The sequence below is a fragment of the Ciconia boyciana genome, chromosome 6, assembly GCF_034638445.1.
Source record: "Ciconia boyciana chromosome 6, ASM3463844v1, whole genome shotgun sequence".
In the NCBI taxonomy this organism is placed as follows: Eukaryota; Metazoa; Chordata; class Aves; order Ciconiiformes; family Ciconiidae; genus Ciconia; species Ciconia boyciana.
In genome coordinates, this window is record NC_132939.1 from 11,637,434 (window position 1) to 11,659,136 (window position 21,703).

General features: G+C 38.8%; 1 protein-coding gene across 1 annotated transcript in view; it reads left to right on the forward strand.

The window, feature by feature from the left end:
- DKK3 (dickkopf WNT signaling pathway inhibitor 3) overlaps nt 1-21,703 on the forward strand; it is a 29,150-nt gene that overhangs the window by 1,726 nt on the left and 5,721 nt on the right. The window contains exons 2-4 of the mRNA XM_072864941.1: nt 628-765; nt 1,269-1,352; nt 19,858-19,950. Coding sequence (XP_072721042.1) covers nt 628-765; nt 1,269-1,352; nt 19,858-19,950 — 315 coding nt within the window. The remainder of the gene's footprint in view (nt 1-627; nt 766-1,268; nt 1,353-19,857; nt 19,951-21,703) is intronic.

Consider the following 21,703-nt stretch of genomic DNA (forward strand, 5'->3'; position numbering starts at 1 on the left):
GAAGTGACACAAGTTATTCAGAGTTTGTGTTGTTTACACAACTCATGCCCTTTTGCTGAGCTTAGTCTGTTTTCTGATGCAGAGAGGACTCCTTTTCTGCGTTGAGTCTTCATCTGGCAAACAAAGACAGTGGGAATTGAAATAGAGAATGAAATTCTGCATGTGTGCACCCTGCTCTATAGGACTGCTTCTGTTGACTTCAAGGGGCTTTGGCTATTTCTCTCTGTCCTGCCAGAATATTTTCTTTTCTTTGTCAGATGGGAAGGTCTGTCTCAGGTGTTTGGTGGTTTTCTGGGAAAAATAGAAAGCTGGGCTCTTGACCAGCATTAGCCTGTGCAGATACCAAATTGTCACTAGTCTTTGCACACTTTTTCCTCACAGGGACTGACTTTGGCTTAAACAGTCCAGAGCTTAAGGGTTTAGCTCTCCACTGTTTTTCTAGTCCATTAAAAGAGCTGCTGTGGTCACTGTCTGAAACAGCTGAGTAAGAGTTCCCATACAGGGGGTTCTGTACTAACAGCACCACATAATTAAACAGAGTATTACTGAGGGCTGCACAAGAATTGTTGCTTGTTCTCTTTTGTGTAATTGTTGCTAATTTTCAGTTGGTTTATTTAAATTTGGCAGATGGAAGCTGAAGAGGAAGGGGCAAAAAAACTGTCAGAAGTAAACTTTGAAAACTTACCTCCCAACTACCATAATGAGTCCAACACGGAAACCAGAATTGGTAATAAAACTGTTCAGACTCATCAAGAAATTGATAAGGTACGAGAAAACATATATAGCAAGCTGCTGGTTCTTACACAACCTTTTCTTCAAAAATAAAACCAATTTTGCATGTTTTGGGGAGAAATAAGATAATTTGGAGCATAAACTTTCCTGATGATAATTACTTTGGGTGTTTATTGTATATTATTTGCTTGCCTAGTCACTGTGGAGGGGCATATTTCATAAAAGGTTAATATGAAATAATAATTTATTTTTTAAAAAGTGCCTGCTAAAAATAGAACACAGGTACAGCTATTACATGGGTCATAAAAGAATGACCGTCTCCTGCTCAGTTAGCTTCATTACAGTGACATTTTAAATAGATAAGGAGGTAGCCTTGTCATCTACGTTTTCCCCCCAGATTAGGATTTTATACGAGTGACAGCAAAATGTGAAAAAAGGAGGGTGTGGGTTAATTATTCCAGAATGTAGGACTGAGAGTAACAAAAGACTAATTAAAAAATGTAGTTTCATATTCTATTCTTCTTTTGCTATATCAGGTTACGGATAACAAAACTGGATCAACAGTTTTTTCTGAGACAGTTATTACATCTATAAAAGATGGAGAAAACAAAAGAAATCATGTAAGTGAACACATTTTTTCCTTTTGAAAATTAAACAAATACTTTTGGTTCATTATTCAGTAGAAGGTGATATAGTTCACCTAGTGAAATATCTGAATGCTGTAAAATACACAAAACCATTAGGTGTAAGCAGTCAAAAATGTTTTCGTTTTTGTTCTTGAATTAATTTAACTTAGCAACATCATGTTATTAATTGTAAGCAGAGTTTCAATGTTATGGTTAACTGAGGTGCTTGATCTCAATATTCGTCTGTCAAATGTAAATGTTGTACTCAAATAGCAAAGATAGCTACGGAGCCCTTTCCAGTAACTGTGAATAAACCCTTAGTATAAAAGTGCTTCATGTATGTCTCCTCAGTGCTTTTGGGTTTCCTAAAAAAATTGCTTTATAGACTTTTAACACTAGAAAATAAACCCCGAATTGTCTATCATGAGGAGTCTGTGGAACAATATATGGCTCTATTTGCTTTTCAGCCTAACCTAGTGATGGACAACTGGTTGTGAAATGTCACTTTGGGGAGGGGGAGAGGGATGGGACAATAAATCCCCCTCCCCTCCAGAAATACAGTTGTTTAAGGATTCTCAAAGAAGTTTAAAAGATCAAGAATATTATTTCCCTGAGTCTTGCAAACACAGGTACATTTGCTAAACATCAGTAGTCCCATGAGAAATTCGGCACGTACCACTACTTAGAACAACTGTTAGGTTTTCTTCAGTTATAGTCTTACCAAAATGGATTTTTTTTATGCTCTTACAAAGACAGGACTTGCCAGGGTTTCGTCTGATAGCTGGCTTCATCTGACTAATAGTTTGTGGTTTAATTTAGTTTAATATGCCCTGGCTTTTTTTGGAGTAACTTTCTTCCAGTTCTTTCACAGAAGAAGCTCTTTAACTATTTTATACAACATTAAAAAAAGAAAAAATTATGGTGGTAGTTCCTATTTTTAATGGACGTAAACCCTGAAATTAGTGCATCTTTTCTGCTAGTATCTTCCATGTTTTCCCTCTTTCAGCTCATTTTTTTATACTGCTATTAAAGTTGGAGAATGTCAAGTAGCAAAATAAAGTTGCTTGTGTATGCTATACTTCTGATTTTTTTACTATTTTGCAAAGCTTATAGATTAAGTGGGAAGTCAAGGTACACAATAAATTGCAACTATTCTAAGCTACAGCTTGGTTTTATACAAAGTGTTAACATATTCCACGATGCTTTTTAATAATGAGATATGTGTAATGAAAGCAATCCAAATGTTTTTTTCAAGCAAGTATGGTCATCATCTTCAAACCCAGTGTACAAAGGCAAACTTTTCAACTTTCTTAGCACTGGAACATAACACTGGTGGTGTTTCATAATGTATTTGCCTTACTCGTGGTGTCTAATCATTCTTCACAGCTGTAAAAAATATTTCTAAGTTAGCTTTCTCCAACGATCATACAAAGTTCCTTATAAGCTTCATATATCAAGTGACATTATCTGCATTTTCCTTATGGGAAGGTTGCCTCACTTACCAAGCCAATGCTGCATCCAGAACCAATACCATTATTAGTCTTCCAGCTAAAGAATTTGAGGGCTGAACACAAATTTTTGTCAAACTTCATGGTGGCAGTCTTTATTCAGTTACGAAGTAAGCATAATCAGAACTGATCACATTAACTCCTAATAATTTAAATCCTGGGGTGCTTTTTTCATCAACATCCTTACTGCAGCAGCTGTAGAAACAAAACTACATTTGTTAATGTTTATTTCCCCTCTCACACTTATTTTGAACTTTCAGCATGCCCATGGTACAAAATTTAGAGGTTGCCAAGTTAGAGAAGAAGCTAAATGGGAAAAGCAGCCAACAGATGTATTTGGTTGTTATTTAAGGAGAGCGGGCAAACACGCATATATTCATTTGACAAAGAGATGCCTAACAGAAGTAAATCTGAAAATACTTGAAAACTTTTAACATTAAGGAGGAATATGAATTCCTTAGGGTACTACAAGGGTGAAGAACTATTGTAGGAATAATGGCATGAGATTGAGAATTGGAAAATTTGGGTTACAGCAAGAAAAACATGCTGCCAAGGAAAGACCTACCAAGTGGAAGAAAAATTTTGTCCAAATGAAGAAGCACTATTGCTTAGATCTGTAAACTTAAGACAAAAGTATTGGGAAAATGAGTTGCAGAAAACTTTGCACTGGCCCCTTAAGTGATTTTTATGTACATAAATTTTCATACTTGAAGTGTGGTGTGACATTGTGGGATGTCCCAGTCACTTTCCAGGCTGCAGGCTTCACAGACCACTGGATGGTGGAAGAGTAATTCTGCTTCTTTGCTGCTTATTTTAAATGTTAGCAACAAAGTAATACATGTATAGGTTTTGTATTCTCCAGGCAGTTAAAAATGGAAACCTTTTGAAATCTGTTTGGAGATTATCTCAGTGGATCTCTAAATACAGCTAGCATATGTATGCTGTTCTGTAATACACATCCTTAATAGCCATCAGTGATTCATCCTGCTGTGTAGTATAACACAACAAGAGGTTTGTATAATTGTAGCTGTAAGTATTGACAGTCATTTGAAAAGGGTGATACTGACATTTTCTTCTGGGGATGGAGAATTTGGTAGCAGAGGCTGAGGGAGCCAGCCATTGGGAACAGGACCTCTGCTCTGACGCTACTCCTGTAGCCTTCAGATTGGTGCCTCTTTAGAACAACAGGGGTTTTTTTTATTTTCAATCTGCCAAGTAAAAGAAATGGGCACATGCTATCACACAAGCTTGACTTTTATGCTTGTAGGGAAACTGAATGCTGAAAACTAAACCTGTTTCATAGGTTTGTCTGAGCTTATAAAAGTTAAAGATTCCCACAGCTCCTGCACTTCAGGTACAAAATTGGGTGGTAAATACAAGAATTCATCAAACACCTCAGCAAACCACCTGCTCTGAAATGTAAACTCTATATAATTTATTACTGCAGTAATTAGCAATAACCGGAACCGTACAACCGTCAGTTCACATTTATGCTCTGAGCTGAGTTAAAAGCCACTGAAATCACTGAAAGTTTTTCCAGTGACATTTCTGGGCTTTGAGACATGACACAAAAGCCTCACAGGTAGGCAAAGATGTGTCTTGCAACGGGTCTTTGTTGCAATAATAAATCCGCATACTGGCTGGAAGGAAATCTGGCACTGGAGAAGAGGCTTCATGGGAAATAGGTTGTGCCTGCTTTTTAAGTCACAGCGCCTGTTTCACCCCTATGTCCTCCTGCAAACAGGTACAAATGCACATATGTAGAGTACATATAAATATATACAGGTATATACAAATACATATAGTGCAGATACACTATTACAAAAACATAAGGCATAATCTTCCCCCCACACACTTTTCCCTCTCAGACAGTATTTCTTCTTGGCTTTGCATCACAAAAGTATTCTCTCTAGACTGTGTTCTTTGTTACTAAATGGCTCACTTGACAGTATTTTGATGGCCAGAAGACTATCAGTATTTTAAGTCTCCAGAAGAGGAACTGGGCTGCTTGCCATTTCTGGCAGTGCAGTCCAGTTCTTCAGAGGTGCTGCATTATTTGGAGGCGCCATTTACATTCCCAGACTAACACTCACTTTCTCAGATGTCAGTGAGGACTGACGGTCACCAGCATAGATGTCAGGCTTTGATCCAACAGCCTTAAATCATTAAAGAGGCCAAATACAGGCAAGAGGTAGCTGGATGTGCATGTTTTTATGTCTGTACAGGATTTAACATCCACTTGCTCCTGGGTTTAAGGCTCAAATATTCTATAATTTACTTCTCCGGGGAACATTAGTTAGCTTGCGAATTAATAGAGTAATTCCAGTAGTAAGCTCAAGTATAGAACACAGATAAAGTAACAGCACTCTTTGCTACCATATGAAAATCAAAATGTTTTCTGGCTTGTTGACTAGTCGTATTTCAACTGTGATACATTAGCCTAACCAATGAAAAGCAAGCATGAAAAATAAAAGGAAACAAAACTGCTACTGGTAAGATTTGCTGCACAAAGATTAGTTGTGTTGCTTCTCAGTTGTGTTCAGAGTAGTATTTTATATAAGCTCTCTCTTCTAATTCAAAGGTGGTGTACGTAAGATTTTTTTTCTTGTCTGTATTAATTTGATAAAAATAGCAACAGCTTCTCTTTAGCAAGTTTTGGGGTTTTTTTTCAAAGTTTAATAGAAGTACATCTGGTTGCTTTCAATTCTCTTTCCTGAAAGAGATTTTTAAAGATGCTAATATCTAGGGAGGGTGTACCAGGGAACTGGAAGATTGTCATGCATTTCTCATTTGGCTTTGGCACTATAAAAAACATTCCTTTCTTTTGCCTGTCCTTGATGGTAGAGGCTCTTGGGGCATGACTGCACCTTCTCATTAGTTACACAGTACAGGTCAAAGTTTCTTTGTGGGGGAGTAAGGAGAGGTGCCTTCACTGTGATTCTGTGCAAGGTGCTCGCTCTTTCTCTGCACACGTGTATGTGCCTGTATGCACACATGTATTTGGTACCCACCTTCTGCAAATACAGCAGCTGGTCAGTAGGTAATTTCAAACACTCTCGAGTCCTTAGGAGAGAGGCCCCATGATACCAGGCCTTTATTTCCATGGTTAGAGGGTGGTGTTTGGATCCCTGCAGCTCTGGGCAGGAAGGACTGTATCACTGTGGAACCGCTTTTACAAGCTGACTTGGCAGGTTCTGGAAGTGACCAAGTCAGGTCACTGGTTTATCTGTAGAGATAGAGTGGAGAGCATCCATTCTATCTTTAATGGGGTTCTATTTCCCTCTTTTCTAGAGAAAAATCTGTTTTAAATGGCTAAGCTGTAGCACTTCGTAACAAAGCTTCCACTTCTCTGCAGATATCCAGAACTGCTAAAGTAAAACTGCTTGATTCCTATTTGAGCAACTTTTACATGCTTTCGCTAAGCGTATTCTCAGCTACATATACTGGACTTGCTCTCTTTGAGATTCATACTGCTCCAGGGAGAGGAGTTCCTACCAGTGCTGAAGAGAAAAGGAGCTTTGAAAATTCAGAAGGAAGCATTAATGGAATGGAAAGTGCAATTTTTCCATCAGCAGCACTGCAGGAGAGCAGCTGATGGCAGAAATTTGAACATGCAGCATCTTGGTGTTGATTTCTGCTCCCTTTGGCATGCTAGTATCTCAAGGAAGACACTTGTTTTGGGCATCCCAGTCCTACATTTGGATCTAATTTTTTTGTTTCATTTTTCACAGAACTTTTAGTCCCTGGTGACTCGCATTCAGTAACCTTAAACTATCAGTAGACACACTAAGTGCATTCTTGGGTTGAAACCCTGGTCTCTGTCTAGGCAAAAATCCCGTAATAACTAAATCTGGTAGTTTTTATATACTTAATAATTTGATTCATTATCACTCTTAGTTTGCTTTTCTGTTAACTGTCCAGCCTGCTCTGTTGACGTAACTTGTTACATGAGTCACGTCTTGACTAGTACAGTTCTTTTCAAAAGACCCCACCCTTCAGGTAGTTCTTAGTGTAGGAGTAGGTAAGGCAGACTGTACTTCCTAGCTAATGCTCCAGGAGAGAATTAAGAGATCTGAATGAACTGCATCACTCTTTTTCAAGTTTATATACTAAACAGTAACTTGAATAGATTATTACAGTTACAATATACGCTAAAGCTTTCTGAAAAAAAATGCATGAGTGGCTTACAATGGCAATCAGTTAAAAAAGTGAACCATAGTTTCATTAGCCTTTTGTAAGCAGAATACCTGCATGCTTTGCGCTCCCTTTTGTCACATTCAATTGATACTTTTTAAGTAGTGCATCTCAAGTGTTTGCAAGTCATAGCTTACATTTTAAAACAAAACACCTCTTGTAGGCTAGGTTCCATCCAGTCCCAATTGACCTAAATTCCTGCAGAAAAACTAATAGGCATTTTTTAAATCTTACTGTGCGTGAAAAACTATTGCTTTTCACTAGCAAATCTACCCTCAGTTCTTTCAGTCTGTTGCACAACCTTTCCAAGGCAGTGTGATGTGTTTTGCCCTTCTGGTGTTTTAAGTTTGCTAACCTGTCTGATGCTAGCCATCTGTTAGTCTACACTTACTCCACTGGAAAAGATAGGAAGTAGCCATGCAAAGTGAAGCTAGATGTTGAGGTTTTTGAGCCCAGTTAGTGAAAGAGCATTCTGGTAGTGATCCTGAGAGGCCTGAATACCTGTGTCTTGTTTTGAAACAAGCAAATCTGTCCCGTGGCTTGTTTTAGAGAGCCAGGGCTCTTCAGCCAGGCAGGGTTCAGACATTCTGAACATTTTACTGAAACCCAATTTTATTTTTCCTTTTCAGTTTCAGTCTTGGCAATGTAGAATATGAAGCTGCGGGGAAGGTACAAATAGCTCATGAGGACAAGTAGCTTGTGTTTGTTAGAGTAGAAAATGATGTGGAGAAGGGTGCAAAGGGAAAGAGGATGTAGCAAAGATGATAAAAACTTTGCAATTAGTGTTTTGAATTGCTCTTATTAATCTGGAATACTTTTAGGTTATGAATCTTGTTGTAGAGCGAGGGACATATCCTTCTTGTATGAAAGGGGTGATGGAGTGTGTGCATACCCCTGAGTATTCATATCTAGCTCCATAAGCAACAAATGCTGCTTGGTGGTGCAAAAGCTATTAAGAGATTTAATTTAGCTCATGGGTGATACGATGGCCTTATTGTCAGTCACAGTGTATCTCTAGGACCAAAGTTTTTACTGGTCATCTGATGTTCACTGGACTATAGCCAAAAAAATCTGAATGTTAGCCTCAATGAATGGAAAGACTTGACATAAGGAGTTTGAAAAACATGTGTCGCCTCTGATCCTGTATGAAGAAAGTTCTCCGAGGAAGAAGGTGGGAAATCTCTGTAACGGCCAGCTGAGGTGTGTGTCATACAGCTCAGTGTCCACATCTTTATTTACTGAACTTAGTCCATTCTGAGTTGACTTGTTTTCTCAGAGAGGATGCTGTGTAGAAAGTTACAGATCCACACAGAGAATCAGGAATGGATAGTGTGTACAAACATGAGATGGTTTTGTAATACTATAGTGCTGCAATGGCCATGATGTGGAGAAAAGTGACACTGCAGTTTCCATGGTCTCAGGTATCATGCTTGGTGACCCTGAACAAACAAGCAGGTGTAAACAGCTGCTAGACCTTATCAGAGTGAAGAGAAGCAAGGTGCCTTTTGCTGAGAGGTGAGGCAAACCAGGCAGGTGTTTCGGCTGAAAATACAACAACCAAAGGTCAGAGAACACAGATCATTATCACATTTTTTTGTCTTAAATAGTGGCTTGGATTTACAGGCAAAGGGGTTACTCCTAATTAAAGGTATCAAATCCTGCTCTCGTTTGTATCAGTGGGAGTCCGAAGTAATTCAGATAACTTTAGTAAATTTACTTTGCTAGTAACGAAAAAAATTTAAAAGAGCAACTAGGATTTCTTTCGTATTTCCTATTGGTCTAGCTTAGTGTAAGTTTTTTTTCTGTCAAGTTAGGCAAACAAAACTGTGTAGTAGTAATTGATATTCTGAAAGTAACATTCTTCATTAGTAATTCAGGTGTATGCCTGTGTTTAGAATAATTTTAAAATTTGCCAGATCCTCATGTGCTATGATGTGGTATTTCTATTCCAGTGCAACTCCAAAGAAAAAGAATATTTTTATGCAAAATCAAGTTGGCTGAAGAACTGCCTCATGGTTTTTATCTATCTATCTGGACTGTTACACTTTGAGTAGCTAAATATTGAAGGGAGAAAGATTTGCTTGGAATAAATTTCTCCTCACCAAAAAAAAGCTATTACTGTAACACGGTCACAGTGCCTAGAATTGATTCAATGTTCTAAGTGATTGTGCTAGTAAAAACACAACACTAAACCAGTAAGTTTATCTCCAGAAGGCTACGAAACAGACTCAGTGCCCACCCACTGCTTCATCAATGTCCAGCTGAGAGCCGTGCAGCACTTCCAAAGTTTACAGCATTCTTGTTAGTTGTGGAAATAAATTCTGAAGCTTTTCATCTGTGGGGAGGTATGCATCATGTTCAATTATCTGCTTCTTCCTTGTTTGCACATTGGTTGGTACAACTGTTCTGCAAACAAGGCATGGTAAGGGAGTAATGTAAATCAAAGAGTGTTTGTTTACCTTTTCCCTGGTTTTAGTTCAGTCTTCTCACACATAACATGCTGAATTTAGGGAACCAGGGTTGTTCAAATGTCTTTTACAGATCATGTCCAAGTTGTAGGGAGATATAAAAACAAATCACCATGAATGCTTTTACTTTCTGCCTCTACTAGATCTACCTATTTATCCTAAGAGAAATTAAATGGTTTTTTATCTTCTCTGTAAGGTAACACAGTCAGGAGAGCGCATCTTGTATGCGGGCTGGTGACAATTCTGTAATCTACTGATGTCTGTTAAGAGATCATAGTACGGACCGTCTTTAGACAGCAGTGAAAGTTCATCAGCAATGTTTCCTCTGGTCAGACCCATGTGGCAAAATTCATCACATGACAGGAAAAGCTTTAAGGCAAAAGAGAAATTTTTTCCACTGGTTTTGATTACATGGTTTAATCCATTGGCTCCAGCAGATACTTATTTGAGATTTTAGCTGAAACCATGTTATCTAATTAAGCAGTAAGCTTTAGCTGGTAGGGTAACAACATGTAGCAAAGGCTTTAGGAAATACAGGCTATGGTACTGGATGTAAAGCATAAATGTTTTGTCTTTTTATTTTTTATTTCCATGTTATAATCTTAGAATGATTGAGGTACAAAGGATACAGATGAATGGACAAATCTGCAAATGATATCTGTGTTGTCATATATAAGGTGGCAGAATGGTATCAGTTCACCATGGCTGGGAGGTTGGCCCAGTATCACATAGTTCCATATATGATGAGCCTAAGTCTTCTCTAACCTTTTCCTGGACCGTAGGAGGGGTAGATTCATCAAAATCAGTAGAATGACACTGGTTTTACACCAGTGAGTAAGAGGAGATCTGTGATTGCTGGGCCTTCTGTGCAGTTGTTTATGGTCAGGAGGATGTGTGAGATGCTACTAATCCAGCTTGATGGTGTTTTGTGTTACAATTTACTAAGGTAAACCATGGAAATTGAAGGAAAGTGGTGAATTGAACTCTGTTTCTGTTTAGTTCTGTTTCATCAAAGATTTGGCAAATGTGAGAAAAAAAAGCACTGTAGAATGGTGGCTTCAGATTTATTCCCTTGAGAAATGCATTTCTGTGTCAGCTAAGTAAGTCTCACTTTGTCCTTCCTCCCATCCGATTCAAAAACAGCATTGTGGCATCTTTTGAGGCGTGAGTGTCTGCCTGACCTTTTGAGGGACTGAGTCACTTGGATAGTTAGCACTGAGGAATACCACACCAGTGAATGCATTAGCTGTCAAATCATGGGTGTTCACCACTGCAGCTTATAGAGAGAACCTCCCTCCAACTTTTCTACCTGTCCTAATTCATACCTTAATAACAAGTCCACTTCTCCCTTCCAATTAGTAATATATCATAATATAGCATAATTGGTAAAAAGATATACCGGGTGGGAGTTTTGGATTTGTTTACTTGTTATTCTGTCTGGAAATGACTCAGAGCCGCTTCTGTGAATTTACATCACATGAGGAATCCCTCAAACTTGTTCCCTTAGAAAGTCCACACATCCCAGGGGGAGGAAGAAGCATCTTACGGCATGTAGAGAGGCTGACATCATGGTGTCAGGCACAGGGAACCTTAGTGGTCTTTCTGTGTCCAAGATATTTCATAGCCATCAGCAAGGGAAAGTTTTGGTCCCGTAGTAGGTGTTTGTCTTGGACTTCATACATGGTAAAAATCTGTAATACATTCACATTCTTATGTCATTTTTTGGAAAGGCATAAAGAGTATGCTGAAGACCCTTTTTCATTTCTTCTTCATTGGAGTTTGTTTAGAAAATTGAATGAATATTCATGAATAGTCATCATCTCATGTTGCTGCTACCCTCTAGACACATGATTTCAGACAGAGAATTAAATTAAGGAAAAAAAAAAAGGTCTCTATTGTAATCCCAACAAATGCCCCAAAGAGGAGGTCTGGAAGAAGCCTCAAAAAGTCAGCATCTACAACCCAGATGCCTACTCCATCCTTAGGCAGACATTCATCTCACCTGTTCTCAAAATCCTCAAGTGCTGGAGGTGATTTATTCCAATGCTTTTCTGTGCTCACTCTAAACTCTCTATTGCTGTAATTTAAAGCCCTTCTTCTTCCATCTGCAGCTCATGGAAAATAAATTATTCCCTTTCCTGTACAGTAACAGCAGTCTCCCACATTGTCAACTCTGCTATAGGCAAAATCAATTGCAGATGAATTCTTAGCCATGTATTTCTGTTCTAGTATTATTATCTTTGGCTGACACCTTAAACACAGTAAATAAGTCCATTGAAACTGTAAACTACCAAAAAATTATATCATATAATAACAAAGCACATGAGATTCAAGGTTTGAAATAAGTTCTGTGAGGGACTGGGCACAGGTTGGCGTCTTACTCTCAGTGTGCTACTCTTAATTTAGTGATTAAGATTAGCAAGCAGCTATTAAGTACAGAAATCTTGTTTTCAACTGTTTTTTTGCACAGCTGTTTCACATCCTTGCTGTGTACAGCTACTCTGGGTTGTTTTGCTTTTATAAATTTTAAAAATTTACATAGTTTGGTAGTGAATCATGGAAACTTTGTAGCTGCCAATTGTGGAGAAAAGAGATGCCTGTATTAAAATTCAGCCCCTGGACGCACCATTACATGAAAGCTGTATCTTTATATGATTACTGACTACTTAGAAATACTGGCACTTTAGAGCTTGGTAGCACAGTTTTACAGTGTTTCTGTAACTGTTACTGTACCTCAAGACATTTAGAATAAAACCCAAGATCTTTTAAATACATCTTCAGGTTATCAAAGGTCAAAGAATTGTTGTTCTCCAATTCATAGAGCCACAGGTAGATTAGTTTCTCTATTAAGACAATTAATTGCAAAATCATTAGGAAATCTTTGTTTATAAACACGCATAACTATTTTGACCTCATTTGATAATCTCATACTGTGTGAAAAAGCTTTTCTTAACATGGAGCAATTAAACATGGAGCACATGGCTATTGGTTTGGGGTCTCAGATTCAGAATTTCTACCATCCTGCTCTGCCTATGGTACACCTGACAAACAGGAGAAAAGAAGAGAAATTTAATGTTATAACTTGTCCTGCCTGCTCTGGGGCAAATGTGTGGGATGAGACGAGACTTCGGCTATTGCAGACAGTCACTGCAATATGTAGCCCTATATATATATATATATGGCTGTATACATATATATATGTATGTATGTTTATATACATATACACAGACCTTTGCTCCTTTCTTAGGTGGATAGCTCTTAGTTTCCAGACTAAGTTAATTACCGGTCAGATTATAATTTGTGGGTTTTTTCTGCTAAATTCGAACAGTTCTTCTAGTGTGCCTCCTCTGATACCATTGCAAAATAGATTGAAATAAGTACTTTGCACTGTGTTTCCCACTCAGGAGCATTTGCAGAGGCTGTAGTCTTGCCAGGATCAGATTATTACATTGCTTACTGAGAAAAAGAGGGGATGATGGAAGAAAATAAAGTGACTGCTTCTGCAGAGTGACCTGCCATGAAATTATTCCATGACATACAGAGATTTTGACCATGCATGAACAGAACATGATCTGATAGAGCATCTAGGCTTCATTTTTCTCATTATCCTGAGGAATTTGTCAGGAATCTTTTATTTTTTGCTTTTGTGTGTAGTTTCTTCTTTCATTGAAGTCTCAGTTCCTTGAAGCTGTGGATAATACGACATTTTATTTATTTCTTTTTTGACCTGGAACATTAACTGCATAAGAGCCTGATCAGTAACAGGATTGCTGTATTTGCGGTGAGAATAAGCAGATGGTGTAGAAAGGGGTGGATTTCTTAGACTAGCTCTGGTGGTGGGCAGTTTATCGGGTGACTATAACCTCCCTCAATTAATTCCCTAGACTTTTTGACAGCATGCTAAGGCTAAAGCAGCTATGTTGCTTTTGGTACGTAAAGCTAAGCTCAAGTGCCTTTGGGCCATCTTCAGTTATGTCATGCAGACATATTTTGCATTCATTCACATTGCATCATGAGGAGAGCCAGAAATTAAGTTCTTCCAATGAAAATGTTTCTGTTTTCTTGGCAGGAGAAAAGGAAACAGGTGAGATTAGTTCTATGGAGAAGTTCAAGACAAAACTGAGGGAGTCACTTGTATTTTCCTATTTATTAGTTTTGAGCTCAGAACTCACATTCCTGTTGAACAGCCACACATATAGCTGACTTTCCCACATAGCACTGGGATGTGACTAATACCATAGCTTGCAACTCACATGTCTGCTCTTTTTAGTATGTCTTTTTTTAACAGTAGTCTTTATTTTTATGAGTGCTATGTACTTGGCAGGACAGCAGTAAGAGGTTTGCTCTGCTGGAAAGTATTACAGAGGTTTTGAGGTATTTCAAGGCAAATTAATTCATATCTCATTAAAGACAAATGCATTATGTGCCCTGTCTAGACAACTAAGAGATTAGGAACTGGAATGCTACTGCAATTCAAACTATGATAGTAGTTTCCATAGAACAATATTCCATTCTATGTAATTCTGCCATTTTTCTAATACATATAGTACATGTAGGATATAAAACAGATTTTATGCTTTTTTTTCCTTACTGCTCAGCAGTTTTTGCCATCTGCTGCAGTAGTGGAGACCAGCCCTATGTGAAATGACTTGTAGAAATTAAAACAAAACCTGGAAGGGGATATGTAAACAGAGAAGTAAATATTAGCTCTTAGAAGTGCTAATTGCTAAGAAATGTCAGTTTCAACGTGGACAAGTGGTTTTGCTAGAACACTTCAGCTATGGCTGAAATGATCATTGTCTCACAGATACAGTTGAGTGAGCTCTGGAACTGTTCGGGTAGGATCTGTACCTACCATTTATGGAGGTTAACATTGAGCTTTACTTGAGTTACAGGTTTTTGAAAAGGAAATTTCTTGATATCAGGAGCTTTTAAGAAACATGTAAAGGGGCTTTTTGTTCAGAGAAGCTTTTGAAGCATAGTTGTCCCAGTAGACTGCGAGAGGTGCCCCCCTGCATTTCCAAGGTTGTTACTAAAAAGAATTTTCTAATTGTTGCACCAGCTGCTTTTGTAGCATTGTATCCTATGTTGTGTACCTGCTGGCAAAACTTCCTTACTGCTCTGAAATCGGTGAATTTAGCCTCTATACTTTATGGCTTGTGAACTTGAAATCCATAGAGGGTTAGGAATGAACATTTTTGGAATGGCTGTTTTGGCTTACAGCGGTACAGACAGTGCCAAGGCAAAAAATAAAAGCCTGCCTCTCCTTCAGCTGTTAGCCAGTTTCAAAAGGTTTGTAGTCACAAACTGCAGCTGGATCAGAATCAGCCAGCAAACTGGGCCATATAGCTTACATAAGGAGGGGAAAGGTGGTTCTCCTGTTTGAATCCCACTTACTGTTCTCATGTCAGAGCAGTCAGTGACCTTGGCAGACAACTGCTACAGAGTTTCTCCACTACAGCTGCCCCTTACCCACGGGGGCATTTTCTGTCCCATATACCCTCCCCCCCCTTGGTGTTCAGGATCTGGCTTTGATAGATGTATTAATCACCATTGAAAAGTTGTATATAAAGTCAACAACAGTGCCTTCCTCTGCTTTCTTGGGTTCTAAGCTGAAGTGTAAAGAGCCCAGAAGGAAAGGAAAGCTCATTCCAGACAGTCACTTGCCCTTCCCTGAAGAATATTGGCTGAAGCTATGAATAGTGAAGAGAGAGTTTTGTTTAAAGTTATCTTTGAAGAAGGACTTTTTGAGAATGTGGGAGGTAGGTAGTCTACACTTAGGGTGTTAATTAGGAATTAAGGTGAAAAAGAGCAAAGCAAAATGAGCATGATTCCAGTACATACTAATATCACCAGCAAAACCGAGTATTAAAAATATTACCATAGTGAGGTACAGAAACCAGATGAACATTGCAAACGAAAGTGGGTTTCTATGTGAAAGTAGGTTAACTCTGGTCTTGTAGCTCTGCTTTCATAACTTGAACAGAGAAACTCTTTGCTTCTCCCTCTTTATCCTTAGCGTTTTGTATGGGCAGAGGATAATGTGGTCCACACCACAGTTGGCTACACTCCACCAGTCAAGTCCAGTCTGCCAAAATAGCCCATAGTGCTTTCTAGGTCAAAGAAGTTGACCATAGCTCCATGCTGTTGGGTGGCGTGTGAAAATTGTCGTATCACGTTGAAAGAAAACTTTTTTTCTTCTGTGCCTTTCCATGTGTATGTAAACATTCAGCCAAAAGGAAAGTACTGTTGTCAAAACCTGTTACACCAGTTCTGACCTGTACACTCCTGCGTCATCCCGCACTCAGGAATTAGTTTCAGTTTTCTGGTAGTTGTGGTACTACCATACTTCACTATCACTAACAGCAGTCAGTCACTTTTTAATTTTTTTTATTCTTAAGTGTGGAGACTAACCATTCTTTAGGAAAGCAAATGATAGCTTGGCATAATCTGCCAAAGACAAGAAAATTGAAGCTTCTTTCAGCAGCAGTTGTTTTAGGGTTTTAAAATACAGGGAAACTTTTCAATGAGTTTCAGTGTTTTTGTTTTTTTTTTTCCCTGTTGGTTTTGGAACAGATCCTAACCCCCAAATTGCTTTCAGGTGTTGCAGGATATTCACTGCAGAGTACAATATTATAATAAGAGCCCACAGGATGCTGAGTATGTACTTACAGGTACATAGCATGCTTTTTCCATCCTAGTTTCTGCTGTTTATGGGTCCTAGTATAGCCATTAATAAATAGGCAATACTGCTTTCATTCTGCATTATTCTTTAGCGCTTCTCAAACAGCATATTCCTTTGCTGCTACATTAAATTAACTGGTATAACATCGTAATGCATTTGAGAGAGATGTACACCATTATAAGTGTAGCTAATTCTGCCTTTAAGCTATCTGCTCAACTTCTATGCTCTGCTGCATGTCAGAAGCCAGCACCCCCTCTCCTCAGTTTACACAGTTGCTCCTGCAAGGACAAAATATTCTGAGAAATAACTTAGTTTGCAGAATTCCAGAAAAAAATGGATTGTTCAGAATCTGTTGCAGCTGATGAAGATGTTTAGGTTTGCTCCTTGTCCAGCAACTGTTGTGTCTCAAGGTAGCCTGATTAGAAAAGGTCTGTAGCCTAATTAAATAAATACATAAGAAAAAAGAGAGGAAAAAAAGATAAATGGTTACACATCTGCGTGTGTAAGCATTACTGAGTTCTGCATTGACTATGGATTATAATACCTGGGTGAAGGAAGTTGGTTTGGAGTGTGGCACAAAATTTCACAGAGAGCATATGAAAGCAAGCTTTTTCCAAGCCAGGAAAGAAAACTGTGAAGGGATTTTTTCCCCAACTGAAAACCCTCATAAAACTGGAAGTCTGAACTAGTGGGACACAATTCAGTAAGAGGGGAAAAAGAAGTTTTTTGGTGGGGGACTCATTAGTGCAGGAGAAAGCAGCGACTGGAGAATTGCAACTTTGGTGTTAGGTGGTTTTAGAGCTAGAGAGAGAGTTATTCCATGAGCTTAAAACCGCTTATGGCAAGATTTCTCCTCTGTGGAGAGGGACAATTGGAAAAACTGACTACACTGAGACCTGGCTGTTTGCCTGAAAGTGGATGGAACAGGAATGAAAGAGTATAGTTTATTCTGAGTATGGTTTATACAGAGGGATTCATAAAAGAAGCTGACAAAGCTACAGACAGAAAATTGGCCAGAAAGAGCATGGCTGCTGAAGAGAAGTGGCTAACTGCTAACTTGGAACCACAAAACCTCAAACATACTATATAACATTTGGATTTTGACCCACCTGATTATGTAGCAACACAAAAGCAAACAAGCGGAACACACACTGTACTGGAATAATGAAGCAGCAAAAAAATTACGATCATTTATAGCAGCCTAGACCCAGTGATACTAATGTCTTAAAATAGCTGAAATGACTGCTTCTTAATTATAAACGTATAACCTGAATATCATGTCACTGACTTGAAAAGAATCAGGCTCCGGACTGTGTTTGGCTTTTGTTCTATGTTCTGGGTAATCAAACTGTTTGAAAACATCTCAGATGGCTGAAATGGTAACTTAGATGAGGCATTGCTCTTCATGCTGAGCAGCCTTGTCTCACACAGGGCAAGAAGCTTCCATAGGGTTTAATCTGGAGAAGATCTGAAGACAGTGTAGCTGTTTCACAATTTAATCTTTTCCTCTTTCAGTGATGATCATAATTGAAGAGCTTCATTTAAACTTCTAGCTGAGCTAATTTTCAGCCCAGCTGAAACACAAAACCCAACTGGGATGGGGTGGAAGAAGTCAGCAGTTTGGGGAGAAATTATCTGAAAAAGTAGAAATAGAAAATTAAAAACTTAGTGGAAACTTTCAGTAAAGGTTGCACAGATGACAGTTGATCTGCTCCAGCAAGTGAGATTAACATCTGCCAAAGAGCAGTCAAGTGGTTTCTTCAGAGAATTCAGGGGTTTTTGTATAATTCCTTTTTATTTATTTTTTTTTTTTAAATTGACTAATAGCAAAAAGATGGCATCAACTTTATGATGGTACAAACCAATGATGGAGTACACGCAACACAGTGCTATGAGTTGGCTAGATTGTTTCCAGCCTGGAGAAAACACGGGAACAGGGTTAATCACGTGTTTTTTAAGAGGTAACCGTTAGATGGGAAGAGGAAACACTCCCTCCCTGTAACCAGATGCTTCAGGGGTACACAAACATATACGCTTACTCTGTATTATCCTCACTGCCGTGCCTGCAGAGTTGTATTCTGGGAAGAATTTCTGACCAGGTTCTACGTTCACCCTGTGCAGCAGGAATGAAAGGTGAGCCATCTCTACCACAGTGCTTGTGTGACCTCTGGGTGAAGAAACTTTAGTCTGAGTCTGTGATTCAGATGGAAATTCAGGTGTCCCTCTCACATGAACATTTTTGTTAAGGCCATGAAATGATTCCAGGTTTGAAAAGCTAAACGTGTTCAAGCACCTTGCTAGCTTGAGGCCTACTCTAGCGTCTTAGCTGGGTAGCAAAGGCTGATGCATTAGGGAACTGTGGGGCTTTTTTTTCCCTAGTATGTATGTGGCTCTTCAATACTTGTCAATCTTAAATTAGCGTTCAAACATGTCTGCTGAATACTTATGTGCATCAAACAAGGGAGGGAAACATTGAGTTTGTTACATGCATTTCAAAAGCATGTGATGTGGAAATTCCATTCTTCGACAGGCTAGGGTGTTACTAAATGTAAATTAGATCCATTGACAGCAGGGAGATGACAGAGGAATTATGTAGGCTGAGAATCTGCTCTTGCATATTTTGCAATATTCAAATTAAATTAAAGTAAGGATTTAAAATTTACACATGTAGGTATTTAGACATTTGCAGCTGTGAGCTTGCAGATGATGGGCTATGGTGATAGGTACATGGTGATAAGTACATGAGAGGCATGCTATCAACGAGAAAAGGAAATCAAATGGTGTATGACATCTACTGCTTCCCAGAAGTGCTGGCTGTAAGGTAGTGCTGCTGTTACCATAAAGTCCCAGGAACGTTTAACATTACCAGTCCTGTGGAAAGAAGCACTGTGTTTTTCAGCGTAGAAGCTGTTGCCGACAAAAATGCTCAGGCAGTGCAAAGATTGCCTGAGAAGAATTTGTCTGCCCCTTGCAAAGGGGAGCAGAGGAGCAGTTAAAATGAAAAGGAAACATATTTCCCTTCTCCCTTAGGGCTGTCCTTGCTGGCTTAGGGAAGCTAACCATGCTGCGGAGTTTCTGAGGTCAGCACTAATGTTGCTGGGGAAGAGGAGGGAGGACAGCGTAAAGCTGCTTGGCCTGGGGTCAAGAAAGCCGTTGCAGAATGGTCTCCCACAGAGCATAAAGATACTCTTGGCTGCTGCAGCTGCTGTAGCGCAGCCTCTTTCCTTTGGTCTTGCCCCCCATCTGAAAAAACAGCCAACAACTAATGAGTCACAATTGTACTCTAATACAAGTAAAATAGATGTAATACAAATGTCTTCAGTGCCCCCCGCCCCCCCCCCAAAAAAAATCCCAAACAAACCAAAAAGCCTGCAGAACAAGATAATTTATTTTCTTGATGTTTCTGGTGTCAATATTTATACAAGAAGTGAAGCCACCTAACACTTTGAGGCCACAATATTTAGGTATGCCAGGGAGATAGCATTGTTCTATTACAGAACTGTGGTTGCATGAAGAACTGAAGCAAGCTTTTTTTCTTGGTTCCCAAATAAGAAATACAATCAATCAAGACCTTCTGGTATTTCAAGAAGAGGTATGAATTTCTGTCACACAGTGGCAAATTACACTTTTATCCTTTTCTTCAGGAGTGTATCATTGACGAAGACTGTGAAACAGGGAAATACTGCCAATTCTCCACCTTTGAATACAAGTGTCAGCTCTGTAAAACCCAGCATACAGTAAGTCCTGACTGAGATATGATTTTATGTGGTCTTTAGAAACTCAGTATACAAGTTATTGTTGCTAATGTCAGCAAGTCAAAATTGACAGAAAACAAGATGCAAAGCTTTCTGCATGAGGTTCAAAAATTGATGTGTAGAGTGTTTTGGGTTGGGGTTTTTTTGTGCCTGTTAACACAACTAAGTTTTAAGGTTTCTGTTCTCATATGCTTTAAAACCTGCACTCTGCTCCTCCTGACTCAAGCTTGACTTGTTAGGTGGCCTAAGGGCAGCGTAAAGTAACACATTGTAGGTTGCCAGTGGAATGGGCAAAGAGGAAATACTGTGCCAGCTCCTAAGGCTCAGCTGACAGTTGAGCATTTCCAGCTCTTGATTCAGAAAGAGAATTGCAGCAGCCTGCACTCTTCCCTTCATTGACAACTTGTACAACGCTGTAGTGCAATCGTTACTGTAAATGATCATCTTAATGGATCATTTACGTTATTTGAATCTGTGAACCTCAGGAAGCAGTAAATTCCTGTCTTTTGAGCTAAAAGATAAATGTTCTTGGTAGTAGCTATGGTTAATTATCTTCTGTAGGTGACAGGTGCCTGAGAAGTTCAGGCTTTTTCTGTGGTGAAAATCCAGTTTAAGAGCAGTCTGTTGAAAAAGGCCTTTTATCTGACTGTCCCTTTTCATCTAAGTTCTGCTGATGGCCCCTTGTGAAACAAATTCATTCCTCAAAGCATTTGCAGACAGTTAAGTCTACAAGCAAGCAAACCTTGCTGTAAAGTCATGTAATCAATAGGAATATTATAATCTAAAAGCACCAGGCTGTTCCTGAAATGATTTAAATACTTACTTATCTTGATAACTTCAGGGAGCTCTATTGACTTCAGTGGACTGAATGCTTGCTTAAACACAAGTCCTGAATACATGCTCAAGTATCACTAAGAAAGCTTACTCTTCATATTTTAGAAAATGTTAAACTGATAATTTTTCATGTTAACATGGAATAATTAAAAATCAAGATTGGGATGACCTAACACCTATTCCCCCCCCTCCCCCTTCTTTGCAGTCCTCAGTAGAACATTTGTAGGATGAAGAAAGTAAAAATTGGGTCCTAGCTACACTCCTGTTGTAAAGTGAGCTCAGACTGAAGGTGGTGGGATCTATTCCCCGACCTAGAACCCCCCGTTACAAAACATTTTTCTTTTTAATTAGCAGGTCTTAACAGTGCTAGCATAGTCCTACTTCTTGCCCTGTGTTAAGCACTTCCTGTGGGATCCCCTGGAAAAGAAATTACAATTTTGTATGGTTGCCCAGGCAGGGCTTTACACAGACAGAAAAAAGCTGTTAAAACGCTGACCTACTACGAATCTTTAAGATGTTAATCAAACTACCTAAAAAAAGGAACAAAGTGACACACCGCTTGTATTAGGTTATTAGGTGCGTATAGTTGAAACACTGGGACAATTGTCATACAAAGCTACCTTTAGCTAGAGGTTTGCATTTCTGATTTTCAAAGATAAATTTTTTTCAAAGAGGTTTTTTTTCCAAAGATTCTTGGTTACAAATGAGGTCTGGTTCTTATTACAACTGAAAACTGGATTTTAGTAAGATTTTTTTGCTTTGCTCTTTGAAAGTAATCCTTCTGAACAAATTGTAAATTCCTGACGGCATTTAACAATGGAAAAAAATCAGTAATGTTTTCCATTGATAAGGTTTCATTTATTAATTTTTGTTTTCCTTGATTGCAAAAGGCTGTCCTGAA